The sequence below is a fragment of the Cucurbita maxima genome, unplaced genomic scaffold (genome assembly GCF_002738345.1).
Source record: "Cucurbita maxima cultivar Rimu unplaced genomic scaffold, Cmax_1.0 Cma_Scf00006, whole genome shotgun sequence".
NCBI lineage: Eukaryota > Viridiplantae > Streptophyta > Magnoliopsida > Cucurbitales > Cucurbitaceae > Cucurbita > Cucurbita maxima.
The window spans coordinates 4,026,496-4,044,009 of NW_019272022.1; the positions used below are offsets into that span (position 1 = coordinate 4,026,496).

At 36.1% G+C, this 17,514-nt stretch overlaps 3 protein-coding genes across 7 annotated transcripts in view; 1 reads left to right on the forward strand and 2 right to left on the reverse strand.

Annotated features, from left to right (window-relative positions):
* The window catches only part of LOC111480229 (symplekin), a 22,675-nt gene extending 12,219 nt beyond the window's left edge, over positions 1-10,456 (reverse strand). Inside the window, exons 1-6 of one of the 4 annotated variants that reach the window (XM_023125153.1) lie at positions 10,084-10,456; positions 9,066-9,225; positions 8,676-8,768; positions 7,986-8,088; positions 7,674-7,833; positions 446-620 (exon numbers count right to left, since the gene is read on the reverse strand). In XM_023125153.1, coding sequence (XP_022980921.1) covers positions 446-620; positions 7,674-7,833; positions 7,986-8,088; positions 8,676-8,768; positions 9,066-9,225; positions 10,084-10,286 — 894 coding nt within the window. In that variant the 5' untranslated portion in view covers positions 10,287-10,456. Of the gene's footprint in view, positions 1-445; positions 621-4,688; positions 5,326-7,673; positions 7,834-7,985; positions 8,089-8,675; positions 8,769-9,065; positions 9,226-10,083 lie in introns of those variants that run through there. The other 3 variants (XM_023125154.1, XM_023125156.1, XM_023125155.1) reach the window with 3 other exon arrangements.
* A 119-nt stretch (positions 10,457-10,575) lies between these two features.
* Positions 10,576-12,324, forward strand: LOC111480320 (ubiquitin-fold modifier-conjugating enzyme 1). The gene is made up of 3 exons (XM_023125292.1): positions 10,576-10,980; positions 11,079-11,140; positions 11,958-12,324. The coding sequence occupies exons 1-3, from the start codon at positions 10,648-10,650 to the stop codon at positions 12,085-12,087; spliced, it is 525 nt and encodes a 174-aa protein (XP_022981060.1). The 5' UTR covers positions 10,576-10,647; the 3' UTR covers positions 12,088-12,324.
* A 551-nt stretch (positions 12,325-12,875) lies between these two features.
* LOC111480249 (phosphoenolpyruvate carboxykinase (ATP)) lies at positions 12,876-17,514 on the reverse strand. Of its 2 annotated transcripts, none has more exons than XM_023125184.1 (13): positions 17,355-17,514; positions 16,944-17,244; positions 16,677-16,858; positions 16,454-16,607; positions 16,258-16,342; positions 15,003-15,103; positions 14,612-14,910; positions 14,347-14,520; positions 14,194-14,259; positions 13,926-14,104; positions 13,674-13,843; positions 13,238-13,406; positions 12,876-13,144 (listed from the first exon to the last, which is right to left on the reverse strand). In XM_023125184.1, the coding sequence occupies exons 2-13, from the start codon at positions 17,231-17,233 to the stop codon at positions 13,001-13,003; spliced, it is 2,013 nt and encodes a 670-aa protein (XP_022980952.1). In that variant the 5' UTR covers positions 17,234-17,244; positions 17,355-17,514; the 3' UTR covers positions 12,876-13,000. The 2 variants fall into 2 exon arrangements, with proteins under 2 accessions (XP_022980952.1, XP_022980953.1); XM_023125185.1 differs by having other exon boundaries at positions 16,944-17,261; positions 17,355-17,491.

Genomic DNA, 17,514 nt, shown 5'->3' on the forward strand with positions numbered 1-17,514 from the left:
AAAAAAAAAAAAAAAAAAAAAAAAAAAAAAAGATCCAACTAGGGATAGAAATAAATGGAGAAAAGAAATGAGACATTTTGAGTCAGTCTCACTAATTGTAGAGATTCTACAATCAAGAAATACAGAGAACTTTCAGGCTCCATTATGGCCCCTCACTAACATGACAGAAAAAATAAAATGAACTCAAAGATTTTGCACTTCAAGTCTCATACAAGTTCAGGAGCTGCATTCTACTCTGAAGTTCCATTGCATAACAAAAGCTATTGGCCAAAAGAAAAATAAGTGCAATAGATAAATCCTTATATGACGATGACATGGTGACTTCATCTTGTAATTCTCAAGTGCACAACCAAGTAATAATCTACACGAAGAAAACCTAGAGGACTATGCATACTTGTGTTTCCATGCAGGATCAGTATGAAAAAAATAAAGGCAAAAGTCTAACCTCTACAAAAGCTGGATGCATACACCTTAGGAATCCCAAAAGGGCAGATCTTATAGAATACTGAATGCTGGCAGCATGACGCCCCCTTACCATCTCAAAACTTGGAACCAGTTCCAGCAGTGCCGATAGAATGTGACCATAATGAACTGGTCTTTTCCTTGCTATAGCTGCTAAACTGTCAAGCAGAAGAGCAATTGATTTGAAAGAGGAAGATAGATTGCAAATATCAAAAGTTGCAGCAGTGAAGGGAAAGTTTAAGCAAACAATTCAAGAAAGGAAAGAAAAGCTGTAAACAAAGTGAATTGCAATTATGTAATTGTAGTAGATGTCGAAAAAAATCATAAGACAAAAGGCATAATTGAACATACACAAAACTATTCTAAATTCAAATAGAAAAAAGTAACGAACAGACACATGAATTTGACTATAATCAAATTAAAATCATCTATGTCACATCTCAACATAATTCCATGGAAAGTGCTAGAAAGCTATAACCTACAGATAAACTACACTAATTACAGACCATTTCCTCAAGACGATTATTAATACAGAATAATCACAAAAGCTGAAGTTTAAGAACCACAACTATGTTTGGATAAAGTTTATTTCGTGATGCATACACTTAATCTCAAGGATCTTACCAAGTAACCAAACAAGTAAAGAGCTATGCATGATACTAACTTGTAAAAATCTTGGATAATGATGAAATGAAGAAAACTATCAATGCCACATAAAGTGTGTTTCTATAGATTCTTTAGCTTTGGGTTTCACTTAATAATTTAAATAGACAACTTTTAATCTTGTCAAACAAGTCGAGTAAAATAATTTTGACGAGCAAGGCAATAGTATAGTACAAATAGTATATCCAGAAAGGAAAACACGCCTAGAATGGGAAAAGATGATAGGGAAGAATAGCAGAAGGTAACATAGCAAAGAACAAGGAGAGGAGAAATTTAGAATCAGATATGTCATTTGACTTGGAGAAAAAACAATTTCTTATTGAATTACACTCAGCAAAGCCTTTTGACGTCAATCACTCAAGAAATCAAGCTTAAAATAACAATTGCATCAGAGCATCTCCAGGATTCAAAAACTGTAAGTTAGATCAGGCAAATGGAACTGAGAAGTTCAGCTAAAATAGTGAAGTTTCCAACAATTAATGACAAATTTTTAGGTAATTATGCTAATAGAATCAAAAACCATTATCCCAGTCACCATCAACAAAGGGCAACAGTTTCAGAGCTACACAATGTTCAAACGACGTGGAACAGCAAAACCATGTGTCACATGCCAAGTAACATATACATCCAAATTTCCTTCAACAAGAGCTGCATTTCATAAATATTAACAAAAACTGTTTTCTTTTTTTCTTTTCATTGCATATATGAAAAGTTTCGCTTTTTTTTTTTTTTTTTGTTAAAAAAGAACTGTTTTTTTAAAGAAGGTAAAAAAACTTTCCTGAAGAAGGATGAGGATTTCTCCATCAGCATTAATGGTCGAAGCAACAGTATTCATCCATTAACACTCATTAATGTTCACACACAAAAGGATACAATTAAAAACCATTCTCAACTATTAATAAACTAACATATTATTTGCAAATAATCCTACCCATGTCACAAAACAGAATCGTTTTTCTTTAAGCATGACCTCCTATCTGATTTTAAGTAGGAAAATTGATAAACATGATCTATGAGCAAATTCATGCTCTCGTCATATGATTCAGAACAGGCTAAACCCTTTCTTTCACTGCTGCTCTGGATAAAATAATACAGACCGGCACACTCTCTATCATCCTTTCCTTCATGTTCATGATATCCCACACATAACAATTAATTCCGGCTCAAAAATAATAAAGCATTTCAAAGAAAAAGACTATCATAGTTCTGAAATGGATTGGCATGCTAATGAAATTTCATTTTCAATCTTTGCAATACTTCCGACATAACTACAAATGAAACAACTACCACAGTGAGATTAAATCAACAACTTGATTGAATCCTGCTGTTGGAAACACTCGTAAGTGCAAGTCCAAAAATCACTTGCATTGCATAAGAATTCCCAAGGAAATGCAGAAGTAGATCGTTTTATTTCTTTATCTTTGGCAATTCAATTAGTTACAAAAGTTATAAATAACACGATGGTAACCAGAGACATGTAGGACTACATTTCACTGCCTATATCTTCCACGATTTCAGTTATAAAAACAGAAAGAAAGGCAGAATACTAAAAGCTCACACATCAAACAACCAAATAACCCGAAAAAAAATCAGATTTCAAGTACAAGCATAGAAGCCTGAGAAAAAACGTGTCCACACCAAGCCTGGGAGGGAAGCTAAAATTCAGTTTTACCAAAAGCAGTCAAATCTGCAGAGGGGGGCTTTGGAACCCCAGGCCAAATAACATAAAATATTTGTCAAGGGAAAGCAGGGAGCATCCAGAGGCAGTCAAGGGGTTTCTAAACGATTTCCCCCATAAGGTTACTAAAAGGAAAGCTTCCAAAAAGAACACAATGGCCATAGAAATAAATATCAGATCCAGAAAGTTAGACACAGATAACACGTCACTTTTCCCGGCAACTACTCCTACAGTTTCTGAATCCACAAAAATACAGCATGAGAACAACTTTATCAACTGAATTATTTAAGCCACAACAGTTGCAATAAAAGCCAAGTGTCTACAAACTTCCATCCTAATTAACACGACTGCAGATTAACTCTTCGTCACCTGACGTAATAGATGGAGAACTTCACCATTCATCAAAGATTAGAATGGTCGACAGAATTTCTTAGTTCATTTTCTCAAATGTACTCCATTTCCAGTTTCACAGATAAGGTAAGTCATACAACAAATGTTTTGATTTCCAAGTTCAATACTATAATTTCGCTCAACAATATACGCGGCAGCGTTCGATATCCAACTTGTGGATTCAGTCAAACATCATAAAACCAAAAAATTAAATTAACCAATATAGGCAACATAATTCCATTCAGACAGGTGATTCAAATAAGAAGCTAACAATTTTCAACCGAGAGGTGTCAAAATTACTCAGAAATAAATACTTCAAGGTAGGAATACAAGAAAGGCAAAGATCAGAGTATCATAATTTGTTACTTGAAAAATCGTTGGAAAAGTATGACAAGCTAACACCAGAAAAAACCTTAATCGTTGCAACAGCAGTTCAAAATATGACATTGGTTTTCCGAAATTCAGTAAGATTTTTGTTATACCTTTAAGATCAAAACACCAACAATCCTGCAAACAAGTTTGTTTTATTTCCATATCCAAACTAGAACGATAAAGAAATGGTTTTCATGTATGGACCTCAGGTAAAATGACAAGCAGAAATTCCAAACAGACATAACTTCAAGTACACATCCAGGAAGCCAATTTCCTATAATTCTCTCTTCATATCTACTTTTTTGTACAACTTATGTTGCATATACTTATATATTTTTGGATCCTTGACTGCATTTGGTGATTCAGGAAAAAACTATGGTTTGAAATATGTAATTTAAAGAGGAAAAGAAAGAGCCTTAAGAATGATAGCAGAAAGTAACTGCTAATTAAGGAAAACGTGAAATAAAGGTTTTATCTGCAATGATCAAGTTTTTCTTATAGAAATTAATGGAATTCAGCAAAATTCTTGATGATGGAAGAAAGATTTATTAAATTAATTTCCAGTATCAAAATCCTGGATGCTTTACAACCAGCCAGTATCAAGACTCAACTCCACTCATTTGATGGACGAAATCAGACCATATAAGCTTACCGTTAGATAGATCGTCAACATTCTCTAAGTTGGGTTTGGAACTGCTGTCAGAAATCACTTAAAAAGCTGAACCACAAAAGTCATAGTAATCTGGTTGAATTAAAAGTCAAGCCCTCAGAATCCAGGTAGTTGCTATTATAGCTTACGCAAGTAAACTGCTTGATATATTATAACGCCATTGCTAAATAGTTAAAAAATGATGAAAATCTTGTATCAAATAAATTAAAAACATAAGCGAGGCCATCTTTTTACAACAAGGACATCTATATAATTGGTTTGGTAAACAAAAGAGCAGAACAGAACAAATTTTAATTATTACAAGTGAACCATATATGCTACTGAGTAAGCAGATGTACTTAAGAAAAGCAGGTTAAAAGAAATACGCAAAACTTCAAACCATATTAAGCCAAGAAAACAGGCATAAGATAAAGAACGAAAATAGAAAACAACTTGATGCTAAAACGTTAGACATTGCTGGTCAAAATGAAATACTTTATTATCTCAAATAAAATGTGTATCACTGTCAATAGAAGTATACATTTTCAATTAATCGCTATAAGTCGCTGTATGCACAGAGAGCATAGGAAACTGTGATGAATGGTTTCTTTAACAGTTTGCAATGTATAAACTTCACTGATTCACCTTCCATCCCATTCACATAAGGTAATCATTGCACCAGTTGTCCATTCCTATCCCTGGCCACTGGTGCTCCGAAGTACCCAAACAATTTTGCAGTCTAACACCATCTAGCTTTGCTACTCCATTTTCTGAATCATCAATGAAGTATTATCCAATGCCACTACATCCATTTAACTGAGCTTGTCAGCATGCAGCACTGAACGTCACAAACAAGCAGCTGAACTTGTTAAATGACCTGATCCAGGCTTCAATTGTCCCTTCACAATTTTCAAGATAGTAATGACAAGGGCAAAATAGAGGTCACTGCTATGTGCTAAAGTTTTGAGGCCCCCACCAATCTGATATAATATGTGGCATGTGGATTAAGAACATAGTTATGTACATACCCCCAAACGTTCAGGCAACAAAGGTGACAAACGAACATTGAACAGTACAGGCAATCATTCAGCCCAAATTAAATGCAATAACCCTACACAGTTAATATAGACACAAGATTGTGATTTAAATTACCGTTAGGTGGACATTTTATAATCATCAAAGCAAGCTAACTAAGTTACTAAGCCAAAATGACATTCACAAAAATTCCATGTACAATTACATCGTTAATAGTTGCGATGAAAAGTTTGGATCACAATATGGGTCCCCATACACCTGCAAAATTTCACCAAACCTCACTGGGATTATGTATGCGACAACACAAGAAGTTCCACAAGGAGCATTTTGTTTACATATCCAAATTTTCCTTCTTATCCACTGATCATCCCCTTAATTTATATTGTGAGCAAACTACAAAGAAAAAAAGTGTAATCATCTCTGGAAGAGAACTTTCATCAAATATACCAATTATCAACAACTCGTTCATAACTCCAATACCCATATAAACACTGGAAAATATTCATGTATAATCACAACTCTCGACTTTCTAAAACTTGGAACGGCCAGAATGTTTACCCAACATGATTTCTTTCTTCATGTTAACCAAATTTTAGGTTCACGCCCTAATAAGGTTAGCTATGTCATGTAGGCAATAAGAAAATTGTATAGGTATTCAAAAAAGATAGAGGCATCAACATTTAAATGAATAGCATCTTTCAACAAAGATCAAGACAACAATTTCCAAGCTAATTTAGTTGTACACACAACAAGAAACTGTGCTGAACACATCAACCCTCTTTTGAGTCAGTGGCATATGAATGTTCAATTCTTTAAACCACATTCATATGAAAAGTAAAAAATAATAATAGTAAACCCCCCTAGGCATCTCCAACCACAATTGCATGCTTCTCCACTCCATTATTCACCCTTTACATGAAAGAGTTATAGAATTCAAGATTATAGAAATTCTCATGCAGTGTTTAAAAATTGGTTCTTTGAAAAGAAAATAAGAAATCCTATCATTTGCAGAAACATTGGCCAAAATATGGGAACATAGTGAGCAAAAGAAAACCTTCAAAGATGAAAGTACGGAAGTTCCGAGTATTTAGGACACGGACAAATAAAGCTAATAGAAAACTAAGAGTTTTAGGGCTTGCATTGGTGCTTGATGGTATTGGGGTTGGTGGTTTCATTCTTTAAGTTGTTGCAACTATCATTGTGACAATTAGTGAAATTCTTGTTTCCATTTTTATTGAACCAATAAAAACTTATATGTTCTTTGTTTCAAAATCCAATCTGCACGTCCAATAATATCTCTTTTTGATGAAAAGGCACACCACAATTTCATTTAGACAAATGAAAGAACAAACCATATCAAATGATAGCCCAACAACAAAGAATACACATCTAATAATATTATTGCCAATACACATAACAAGATGCATACACGAGCAAAAAAATGACAGCAATAAATGATACTTTTTTAATACTCTATGTTTTATCTTTTAAGAAGTATTGACATGTATCATATCAACATCATGACTAATGCTAGAAAGGGAGAACATAAAGATCCAACAAATAATTAATAGACTAGAAGAAGCAAAAAGTCTATAAAAATCAAATCATATACTTCAAAATGATAATGTAGTAGGACATATCAGAAAGAGTGGCACATTTCAGACTGCACATTTCAGACTGCGCAAGAAATTGAATCAACCAATAAAATAATTTAGAAATTCTATAAAATGATGTGCAAGCAGAAAATACACAAAAAGATTTATTATTTAATAAGCACAAAATATATGAAGATTAGAGAACATTCAAACAATGCACTTGAACAATGTCATAACCTGACTCTTACAAAACTTTGATTGAAAATGAGGAAGAATCCAACACCAATGTCAACGTCACATTACTCTCTCCTAAGAGGAGAAAATAAAAATATATAAAACCACTTAATCCTCCACTCCATATATATGCAGAGCAGCTAAAAGGCCAAAGGAATGCACTCCCTGGTGCGTTCCTTTGTGCCATTGATCTTTTTAATTTTTCTTTCTTACTCACTTTCAGAGTGTGTTTCTTTTGAACTTTTAATATTTTCATAATACCTATAAGAAGTTATTTCTTGTTCAAAAAAATAAAGAAAAGAAAAGGTACAGCATTAACTCAAGATCCTTAAGCAAATGAAAATGAAATATGATGCATTTTTCACAGCGTAGACAGCAGTAACATAAGTAATTCTACTTTTTTCTCTACCTTCTTTTACATGATACTCAACGAAAGTATATGAACATCAAAAGAACACATAGCAACTTGCAACTTATAGATTTCAGGAAAAAAGAGAAGAAACTTGAAATCAATTGTCACACTGCCATCGACTTATAAAATAACCAAATATGAGAGAGAGAGAGAGAGAGAGAGAGAGAGAGAGATATAGCTCACCTACTAACAACTGTTACTGTGTATGTACCCGGAACAGAACTGGTCTGCAACAAATTCAACAGAATACCAAGCATCCTACTAGCTTCTGACATTAACCCGACTGGATCCAAAATAGAAAAACCACCAGCTAGCCATGAAATGTTAAAAACATCCCCATTTCCTGTTACGCAGGAAGGATAAAGTTAAATTCCAAGAAAACAAACCTCCCGAAAAAGTCACTAGCATATAGAACTTAAAAAATGAGAAATGTTACAATGTGAAGCCCAAACAACTTAAAAGCGGACACATGTTTGTGATTTCCAAATGCAATACCTTCTGAGATAGCTTTCTGTGGATCATTTGTGTCAGACGTAAAAAGTAGAACATATGTTTCCAAAAATTTCAAAGCCAGCAACCTCTTCCCGACAGAACCAGGCTACAATAAGACACGTAAGCAGCTTCAAGGTCAGAACAGTTGGTAATTCTTTAAAAAATAATAAATAAATAAAAAAAGAATTATAAAAGATTAGTCAATTATGTATATCATTTTTTATCCCGAAAAAATTCAATTATGTATATCATTTTTTATCCCAAAAAATTCAATCATGTATATCTTCCAATGAGTAAAATAAAATATACAGGGAAGCAAGCCGGAAGAAGGAATATTTTAGTATTACACACACAATATCCACCAAAAATTTCTTGTTTTTTCATTCAGAAACAACCAAATCATTCAATTTACAAAAGTACGATAAAGTTTTGTTAGGAAAAGTCCTCTAAAAGTACAAATTAAGATTTTGTGCATACACAACACACACATGCATAGACATACGGAGAACAAGGGAGAGAAGAGACAAATATTAAAAAAATAAAAGTCAAAACAGTCAGCCTTATCATGAGCCTTTTCTAGTACCAATAACACCATCAGGCCAAGAGAAGAGAAAGAAGAAATAGAGATCCACATTTAAAAATAAAAAAACAATAGCAAAAGTTTTCAATGGCCACAGTTAGGCATTTACATACCTCTATAGCAATTGCCAAAACATCATCTTTAAACTTCAACATTCTCATCCACATTTCTTCAAGCCATCTATCAACTTTACCCCGCTGATGGAACTGTGGAATTCTAAAGTTAGGATTTAATTTCAAATGTTACAAAATAAATTTTAACTAAAGAATACATATAAAACATATGCATACTAATGACATTGATCAAAGACTAGAATAACTGTACATAAATATAACATAATGGTTGACTGGTCTTCTCACACGAGTCAAACCATGTCAGTAAAGCAATGTGAAAATAAAATAAACATAAATCAGAAGGAAAAAAATCAAGCATTAAACATTCAGTAAGCTCAATAATTCCAAAAAAGTTCTTCCACTTTAAGCAAGGAGAGAAAAAGGAGAAACCTGCAATGTCATCTCTCTTAAAGTACCACAAAATAATTTTTGGCCACTAATAATTGATTGTCCTGCTACAACAGAGTCTTCATCCTTTAAAGATGCCAATAAAACTGACATTAACAGAGGAGAATGTTCCATGGCTCTTAATCCAATGTCTTCAATCACCCTGTGGATGGTGCAAAGTGAAAGCATTTAACGCACAAGTAAATAAAAGGAAAATATTTCCAGGAGCTAACATGCTTGAGAAGAGAAGTAAAAGATGTCTTAGGTATACGAAGAAGCCAAGTGGAACTATTGTTGATTGCACATCAAGAAGCAATAAAAAGAATTCACAAGAAACTAACCGGTCCCAATAAGAATACATTGGAAATACTATATTTACCCTAACCTGTATATTTTCAATATGGAAACTTTCACATTGTCATAAAGATAATTACAAGAGAAGAGGACAAGAAATTTCCCAATCAACAAAAAACAACGCAGGTTATTAAAAGGCCCTTTGTTATGCATTAATCGAGTTCAGCGAATAAGTGTCAAATGAAATGAACTTTGACATTATCAAGATCACAAACATGCCTCTCCTGGCTTCAAAAAGACAAACATTACTCTCCAACTAAATTTCCTAAAGCTTTAGTATAGTGACCATAGATTGACAATAAGCTTTAGTATAGCGCCATAGATTGATATCGTTGATCCAAATTTGCTGCCGTAAATAAATGCCCTATACACCAAGTAATACTGACGAGCATGTATGCAAGAAACAAAATTACCATTTAAAGGCAACCAAATTTTTTGCAGATAACATAGCAAATACAACACAAAAGTGCATTATCTCGTATAATGGGAACGATTATCACAAAATTTATCGACTCGCTTCACTCTTTACTAACATTGGACTCGTACTAGGATCTCACTTTCATGTAGATCGCTTCTTGCAAGTATAAGTAGTGTAGGAGATGTTATGATAAGCAAGAATGATCCAAAATACAAACAACAGAGGGAAAAATTAGGGTTCTGAACTCACTCAATCAACAATTTACGTAGTAAGCTCTCGGGGGAGGACTGAAGCTCGACCAAGTAGGAGTAAAGCTCTGCAGCGAAAGATGGCTCGATGGACAGTATAATATCCTTTACCTGCTTCAAAGATGAAATTTTCACCGTTAAATCGCCGTGGTTGTTAGCGGCGGCGAGGAGAGACAGTGCTCTTTCTCTGAGAACTCCAGCCATAGTTGACCTAGAACGAAAAAAGTAACTGTGAAACAAGAATGGTGAGGGTTGAATTAGGGAGGTGTGCTAGGGCTTTGAAGAATCAGAGAATTTTATCCCGGGAAAGAACATGAAACTGACGGGATAAACGAACCGGAGCGGTCAGGTTGCGAGGGAATTTAAGCAAGCAGATGAGACGACGACCTGGCGGAAGGCAGGCACGTGAATATCACGTGGCCCTCCCGCTTTTTATACTTTAGGGTTTTTTTTTTTTTTCCTTTTTTTTTTTTTATAAATAAATCAATTTATGTTTTTCAGGAAAATTTCATTTTGAACTTCGGAAAATCGGAATCTCAGTTAGGGTTAGCAGAGAAGAAGAATCATGGAGGGTTGGGATCCGAATACCAAGTCGACGCTCACCCAAATTCCTCTGCTAACGACTAAAGCCGGGCCGAGAGATGGTGCGGCATGGACGCAGAGGCTGAAGGAGGAGTACAAGGCATTGATCGCCTACACTCAGATGAACAAGTCAAATGATAATGACTGGTTTCGGATCTCAGCTGCTAATCCAGAAGGAACACGATGGATCGGCAAGTGCTGGTACGTGCACAACCTTCTCAAGTACGAATTCGATCTTCAATTCGATATTCCCATCACGTATCCATCCACAGCGCCAGAGCTTGAGCTGCCGGAGCTCGATGGAAAAACTCAGAAGGTTGGAATTTCGTTTGGTTTTCTTATTTTTGAAGAATTTTCTTTATTCGTAGTTGAATTTCGAAACCTTTTTTAACTCGTTGTTGTGAATTGTTTCAGATGTACAGAGGAGGAAAGATCTGCTTAACCATTCATTTCAAGCCTCTCTGGGCGAAAAACAGGTAACTAAGCTTAAATTCTTCTAAATGACGGTAGAGACATAGATCTTGAAGTTCCCGTGTTTGCAGAATTGGTTACTTTCTGGAAAAGGCTTAACGAGTGGATATAAGTTTAACTTCGTGTTTGCATGCAATTGAAAGTTAAAGCAGGCTCAGGTTTAGAGCTAACTTAGAATGCATGCTTGATTCGTTATGCGTCTCACTCAGCAGTCTCTGCCTTTCCCAACTTGCTGACAGTGAACGGCTCATTTTTTTACGTAAACCCATCGGTTCTTTGTAACCGTTCATGCAATTGCTAGCAAATATTGTCTGCTTTAACCTGTTATGTATTGCCACCAGCCTCATAGTTTTAAAACGCCTCTGTTAGGTAGAGGTTTCTACACCCTTGTAAGAAATGTTTTGTTCCCTTCTCTGACTCGATCTCACATTCTTACCCCATCTCACATTCTTACCCCAGTTGTTCTACTTTGGAACCAGATTTGTTCAGAATTTATCTTATAAAAACTTCATCTTACATGAAGCATGTGATCCCTTTTGGATCAGTACGTTTTTTCTATGACCAGTTAAATCAATATGATTAGGATGTTCTTCACGTTTATGTTTCCTTATCCATGCAAGATTCAGCTTCATTCCTGCTAATGGGACCTGTACATGTCCCAAACTCTCATTTCGTTGGTGTCATTTGACTATCTCGTGTCCGTTATTCTTGCGAAGTATTCAAAATCTTCAAAATAGTACTGTTTTGGAGCTGTTGGGCATTACACATTCTTTTTCAGCGTGCCATTGTCATAGCCAACCTTATTTAGTATCTGTTTTGCAGTCCGAGGTTTGGGATTGCTCATGCTCTTTGTTTGGGACTTGCACCGTGGCTTGCTGCTGAGGTTCCAATTCTCGTTGATTCTGGCATGATCAAGCACAAAGACAACACAACATCGACCAGTGAATCTTAACATGTGTATGAACTTGTCATGGCTACAAAAGTGAACTTTTTACCTCATATATTTCCCAATGACTGGAAAATAAACTTATCATCCCCCAAATTTAACTGCGGAGGTTGAAGCCCTCCGGTTACATTTACACAGTCATATATTTACTGGGATTAAGTTCATAAATGTTGATGATGCATCAGCTAATCATGGTCTGTTTATCTTTACCCTTTCTTGGGGTTTATTTATTTACTTTTACCCTTAAAAGCATAGTAGTAGCGGAAATGTGGGGTGCAAATTGTTTTTTTTATGAATGCAGCTGCTTAATACTAGTGAATATTTTTTCAGTGTTGACCAATAATTCGACCAAAACATAGACCATCTACGGTATGTTTATACCAGCTCATCTTTGATGTATTTTGTCAATTTGGGTTTAACATACTGGATCCACCTATTGTATGAGATTCCACATCGATTAGAGAGGGTAATGAGTACCAACGAATCATTCTTTATAATGGTGTGGAAACCTCTCCGTAGTATGAATCATTCTTTGTGGAAATCTCTCCCTCTCCCTAACAGACAAGATAATTTCTGCTAGTGCGGACTTGAGTTACTACCTATTGTCATTTCAAATGATAGTTTAGGATTGTAATGGTATAGAAATTTTATTTGGAATTATTACGAATATGTCATTTCAAATATGTTAATAAACTAATTATTACATTGCATCAGCAAATTCTGCTATAGAAACATAATTTAAAAGCCTATACACTTCATACCCCTCATCCCTCTCCTTTTATTTTTAAAAAAACAAAACACACACAGACATTACAGGTCATGGAAACTGATGCATAATTACTGATATCATCAGCGAAATCACAGGAAAAGTAAGCAGTAACAAGAACTCTTAACCTCCACTCAAATTCTTGGCATTCCATTACAAAGTTGGCCCAGCTGCAAGAATCTCCTCGGCTAATTTACTATCCCTCTGCACCTGGTAAGCATGGATCCCTTCATAATTCTTCTTGAACAGACCACCCAGCTTCAGCAGTGTCTCCTTGTGGGCGTCTTTGTTCGACCACTGTTGTTCAAACAATCAAAAACAAGAATGAAGTTAAACATGGTAGACTGCAACCGAAAATGAAGCTGACCGATGAATTCGTTTTCGACTAACCGTGTTTACTGGATCCAGGATTTCTGCAGGAACTCCCTCAATGGCATCAGGAATCTCAAGGCCAAACACTTCAGTCTTGGTGTAATTCGCCTCCAAAAGCGCTCCCGAGTGGATCGCGTCAATGATCTTCCTCGTGTAAGCTAACTTGATACGGTTACCACTTCCATAGCTGCAAGAATATCAAATTTAGTTCAGGGCCAGGACACTTCAGCTGTAATTTATGAAAATTGAGCTCAGTTCAATGATGATATCGTTAGAAATCACGACTCTCCACAATGGTACGATATTGAAGCTCTCGTGACTTTGCTTTGGGCTTCTCCAAAAGACCTCATACCAATAGAGATGTATTCCTTACTTATAAACCCATGATCATTTCCTAAATTAGCCAATGTGAGACTCCCTCCCAACAATCCTCAACAAGTATGTCATTTCGTACCTTCCTCCGGACCAACCAGTGTTTACGAGCCATCCCGTGGCACCGTGTCTCTTCATCTTCTCAGCTAGCATCGCTGCATACCTAGACGGGTGCAGCATTATGAACGCTGCTCCAAAACAAGCTGAGAATGTCGCCGATGGCTCTTTCACGCCATCCTCAGTTCCAGCCACCTGATTTCGCAACAAGATTTCAGCTCAATAGGATTACATCTTTTAGTATTACGGATTGAATGACTGAGTAATAGATAAATACCAAAGCAGTGTAGCCACTGATAAAATGGTACATGGTCTGAGCCAAGCTCAGCTTGCTCACTGGTGGGAGAACCCCAAATGCATCACAGGCAAGAAGAATCACATTCTTTGGATGAGGACCAACACATGGGATTTTAGCATTCGGTATGTATTCGATGGGATAAGCAGCACGAGTGTTCTCTGAATCGACAAGAACCGAAAGATAATTAAGTCAGTCTGCATAAGTGGCAAATCGGTAATTTATTCATCTCATCACGTCTAACGAATACCTGTAACGGATTTCTCAGAGTAATCAACTTCTCGAGTGTGCTCATCAAACACCACATTCTCAAGAACTACAGCAAAAAACAAGAACAAGCACAACAGGAATAAGCTCCATCAACATAATCAGGTAGCTAACAAACATTAAGTTTGGAGATTACCAGTCCCAAACTTGATAGCGTTCCAAATATCGGGCTCCTTTTCCCTCGACAAGTCAATGCATTTGGCATAGCAACCGCCTTCAATGTTCGAGACACCGTTATCACTCCAACAATGCTCGTCATCCCCAATTAAGTACCTATTATGATCTGTAGACAGCGTGGTCTTTCCAGTACCTGTTAACACGTAATCAAATAACGAGCGATCCTCAAGGCTTGTCCATGGCTTTCGAGAACTCGAATTCAATGAAGTCGTAATAACACATACCCGACAGTCCAAAGAAAAGGGCCACATCTCCATTTTTGCCCATGTTGCAGCCAGAGTGAAGAGAGAGGATCTGGCGCATGGGCATGAGATAATGCATTAAACTAAAGAGGCCCTTCTTCATCTCCCCAGCATATTGAGTACCAAGAATAACCATTTCCTTTCTAGCAAGATTCATGTCTATACTGGTGGAAGAAGTCATATAATGAGTATAACGATTACAAGGAAACTGCCCAGCGTTGTATATCGTGAAATCTGGAGTACCGAAGTCCTCGAGCTCTTCGGCAGTCGGTCGAATGCACCTGCCATCAAACAAGTATGAATTTGGGAGTTACTACAAAGTTGAATGTATTTCCAATTGTTGTTACATGACGTGATGATGATGATTACTTACATGTTGTGCATGAACAAGGAATGATAAGCTCGGGCCGAGACGATACGGACTTTGATTCTGTGTTCGGGGTCCCAGTTCAGAAACTGATCATTCACAAATACCTGGAAAAAGAGTCAAACGAGTTATTATTACCGAAAGTAAATAACTATGATGTAAATATAACTCAAACATAGCTCAATGACGATTCTCTATATCTTAAAGGTCAGAATTCCCACGTAACAACTACAATGCAGTTGAAACTATATTGAACTCAGATTTCTTGAAAACTCGAATTAATTTGATTAATATTCAATTTTGAACTTCATGAAATTGAACCAATTGTTCAAAATGATTGAAACTGTCCAGTTTGGTCAGATTGATCATCTTTTTTTTTTTTTTTCTCTTTTAAGAAAATTTCGACTTTTAACTCCTGAACGAAAATTTCAACAGAATCCTGACAAGGAAAGGTAAAATTAACTAGAAGACAAACTCCTCGTGTGCAAGATGATTGTTGGATGAAAGTCACAACGACTAATTTAGGGAATCATCATGAGTTTATAATTAAGGAATACTCTCCTTATTGGTACAAGACATTTTGAGTAAGTACAAAGCAAAGTCACAAAAGTTTATGCTCAAAATGGACAATATCATATCATTGGGAATAGTCGTTCCAAAATACTCTTTAAAGTGCTACGCTTTTTAAAAATACTTATTTTTTAAAAAAAATTATTAAAAAATTATAGATATTTTATTAGTATACGACCAGAAATATATTTTGTCTGTTCCTTGTAATGGCTACAAAATTAAAATATATTAAGATCTCCGAAAATTAAGGAACGGATAATTACGTCAACAAGACACTGAAATAATGGACCAAACACGTTACCAGTTTCCGTGTTATTTTATATATTAATTAATACGATAAAATATCCATAGTGGACTTTAATCGTCACTGCCACCTCATTAAATTACAAAATTGGGCACCGCACTTCTCCACAAAACACTTCCACGTAATCACACTCTGTCATTTAAAGGTCAACTAAACTAATTGCTCTTAAATAATTAATTATTTATGACTTTTTGTTAAATAATAAATATATAAAATTAATATAACTTTCTTTTTTGTCAAAGAGGGTGCTAATTAAAATAAATTTTAAATCCATATTATTTCTTATTTTATTTTCATTTCCTACCATCTAAATGCATATTATTTTAATTTTTTAAACAAATAAAAATTAAAATAATTAACACGATTTAAAATTAAAAAATATTTTACCTTATCCAGAGAGTTCAAGTAATCGACGGCTCTCTCTCTATTGATTAAGAAAGTATGTTCATCCATCTCAATATTAGGCGACCCCCTACAACACAGAAATCAAAATTTTCATTAATGTCGAAACGACGACGTTTGATTAACCATTTTCATTATTTATTTTAATTTCGATTAATTAGAGGGAATAATTATCACTTACTTTCCCCACCAAAGCTCGTCCTCTGTGGTCTCATCTTTAACGACGCGTTTGTCTCTAGGCGACCGTCCCGTTTTGGCTCCAGAAAGTGTGGCCAACGCGCCTGTGGCCGTTATGAACGAACCTTTCTCGAACTTGATGGCTTGCTCGTAAAGCTCTGTTTTATTTAAACTAAATCAGAACCGTTCGTATTCATCTGAAAAAATGGACGGCTTAGAAATGTTACCGGCGGGGGAGAGGTTGTAAAGGATGTGGGTGAACTTGAGAGCACTATCACTCAAATTCAAAATGGGCTCGCCAAAATGGTGATGGTCCAGTACTGTTCCTTTATGGGCTTCGGCCTTTTTTTCTGGATCGCCTCTCACAATCTTTGGCCCAGTTTCCCTAGTCAGCGACGCCAGCGAGGCACTGCCACAAACAAATCCCACAACCGTCACGTCAATCTCATTTCACCGCCACAACTCACGGTTTCCCCGCCGTGATAACTACTTACCTGATCGACTTGAGTTGCTGCTTTTGCCGCTCCGCCTCCGATACAGGTGAAAAGACGCCGTGAGCGTCCGTCAATGGAGTGGTCGGCGTCGATCGTTTCTTCTGCAGAGAGTGAAGATGCTCCAGCGTTCGAGCTCTCATCGGCGTCGTACTGTCGTCATGACATATATCTCTCTCTGTTTCCGCCGCGGTTCTCTCCGTATGAATCTTCGGTAATCCTCTCCGCCCTGTCTCCGCTTCTCCGCCGCTCACGAAACTAAATTCGCCGTTATCTTTCCCGTCATTCGCCATTATCGTATCCTCTGTAACTCAAATCACACTGAATCAACGATTGAATTCATCGATTACACCTAAAAATCTCTAATCGTAAAGAAAATACGAAAACCTAGAAAGAAAGAAACAGAGTCCTTACCGGAGACTTATCGCCGGAAAACGGGAGAGGCTTGAAATCCGAAAGATCGATGAATGAGAAAATGGCTACAAAACCGTATTTATAAGTTAATTTCGGGCTTCGAGGAGAGGGAAAAATAAACAATCTCTATGAGAGTCAGAGACGGGACCAAAACAATTCC

Excerpts from the sequence above, each read along its gene's own strand:
- LOC111480320 (XM_023125292.1), top strand. The coding sequence starts at position 10,648 with ATGGAGGGTTGGGATCCGAATACCAAGTCGACGCTCACCCAAATTCCT. Across the intron at positions 10,981-11,078 it reads TCGATGGAAAAACTCAGAAG|ATGTACAGAGGAGGAAAGAT; the intron begins GTTGGAATTTCG and ends GAATTGTTTCAG. Across the intron at positions 11,141-11,957 it reads CCTCTCTGGGCGAAAAACAG|TCCGAGGTTTGGGATTGCTC; the intron begins GTAACTAAGCTT and ends TCTGTTTTGCAG.
- LOC111480249 (XM_023125184.1), bottom strand. The coding sequence starts at position 17,233 with ATGGCGAATGACGGGAAAGATAACGGCGAATTTAGTTTCGTGAGCGGC. Across the intron at positions 14,260-14,346 it reads CGCTATCAAGTTTGGGACTG|TTCTTGAGAATGTGGTGTTT; the intron begins GTAATCTCCAAA and ends TTTTTGCTGTAG. Across the intron at positions 14,105-14,193 it reads CTCTGAGAAATCCGTTACAG|AGAACACTCGTGCTGCTTAT; the intron begins GTATTCGTTAGA and ends TTGTCGATTCAG.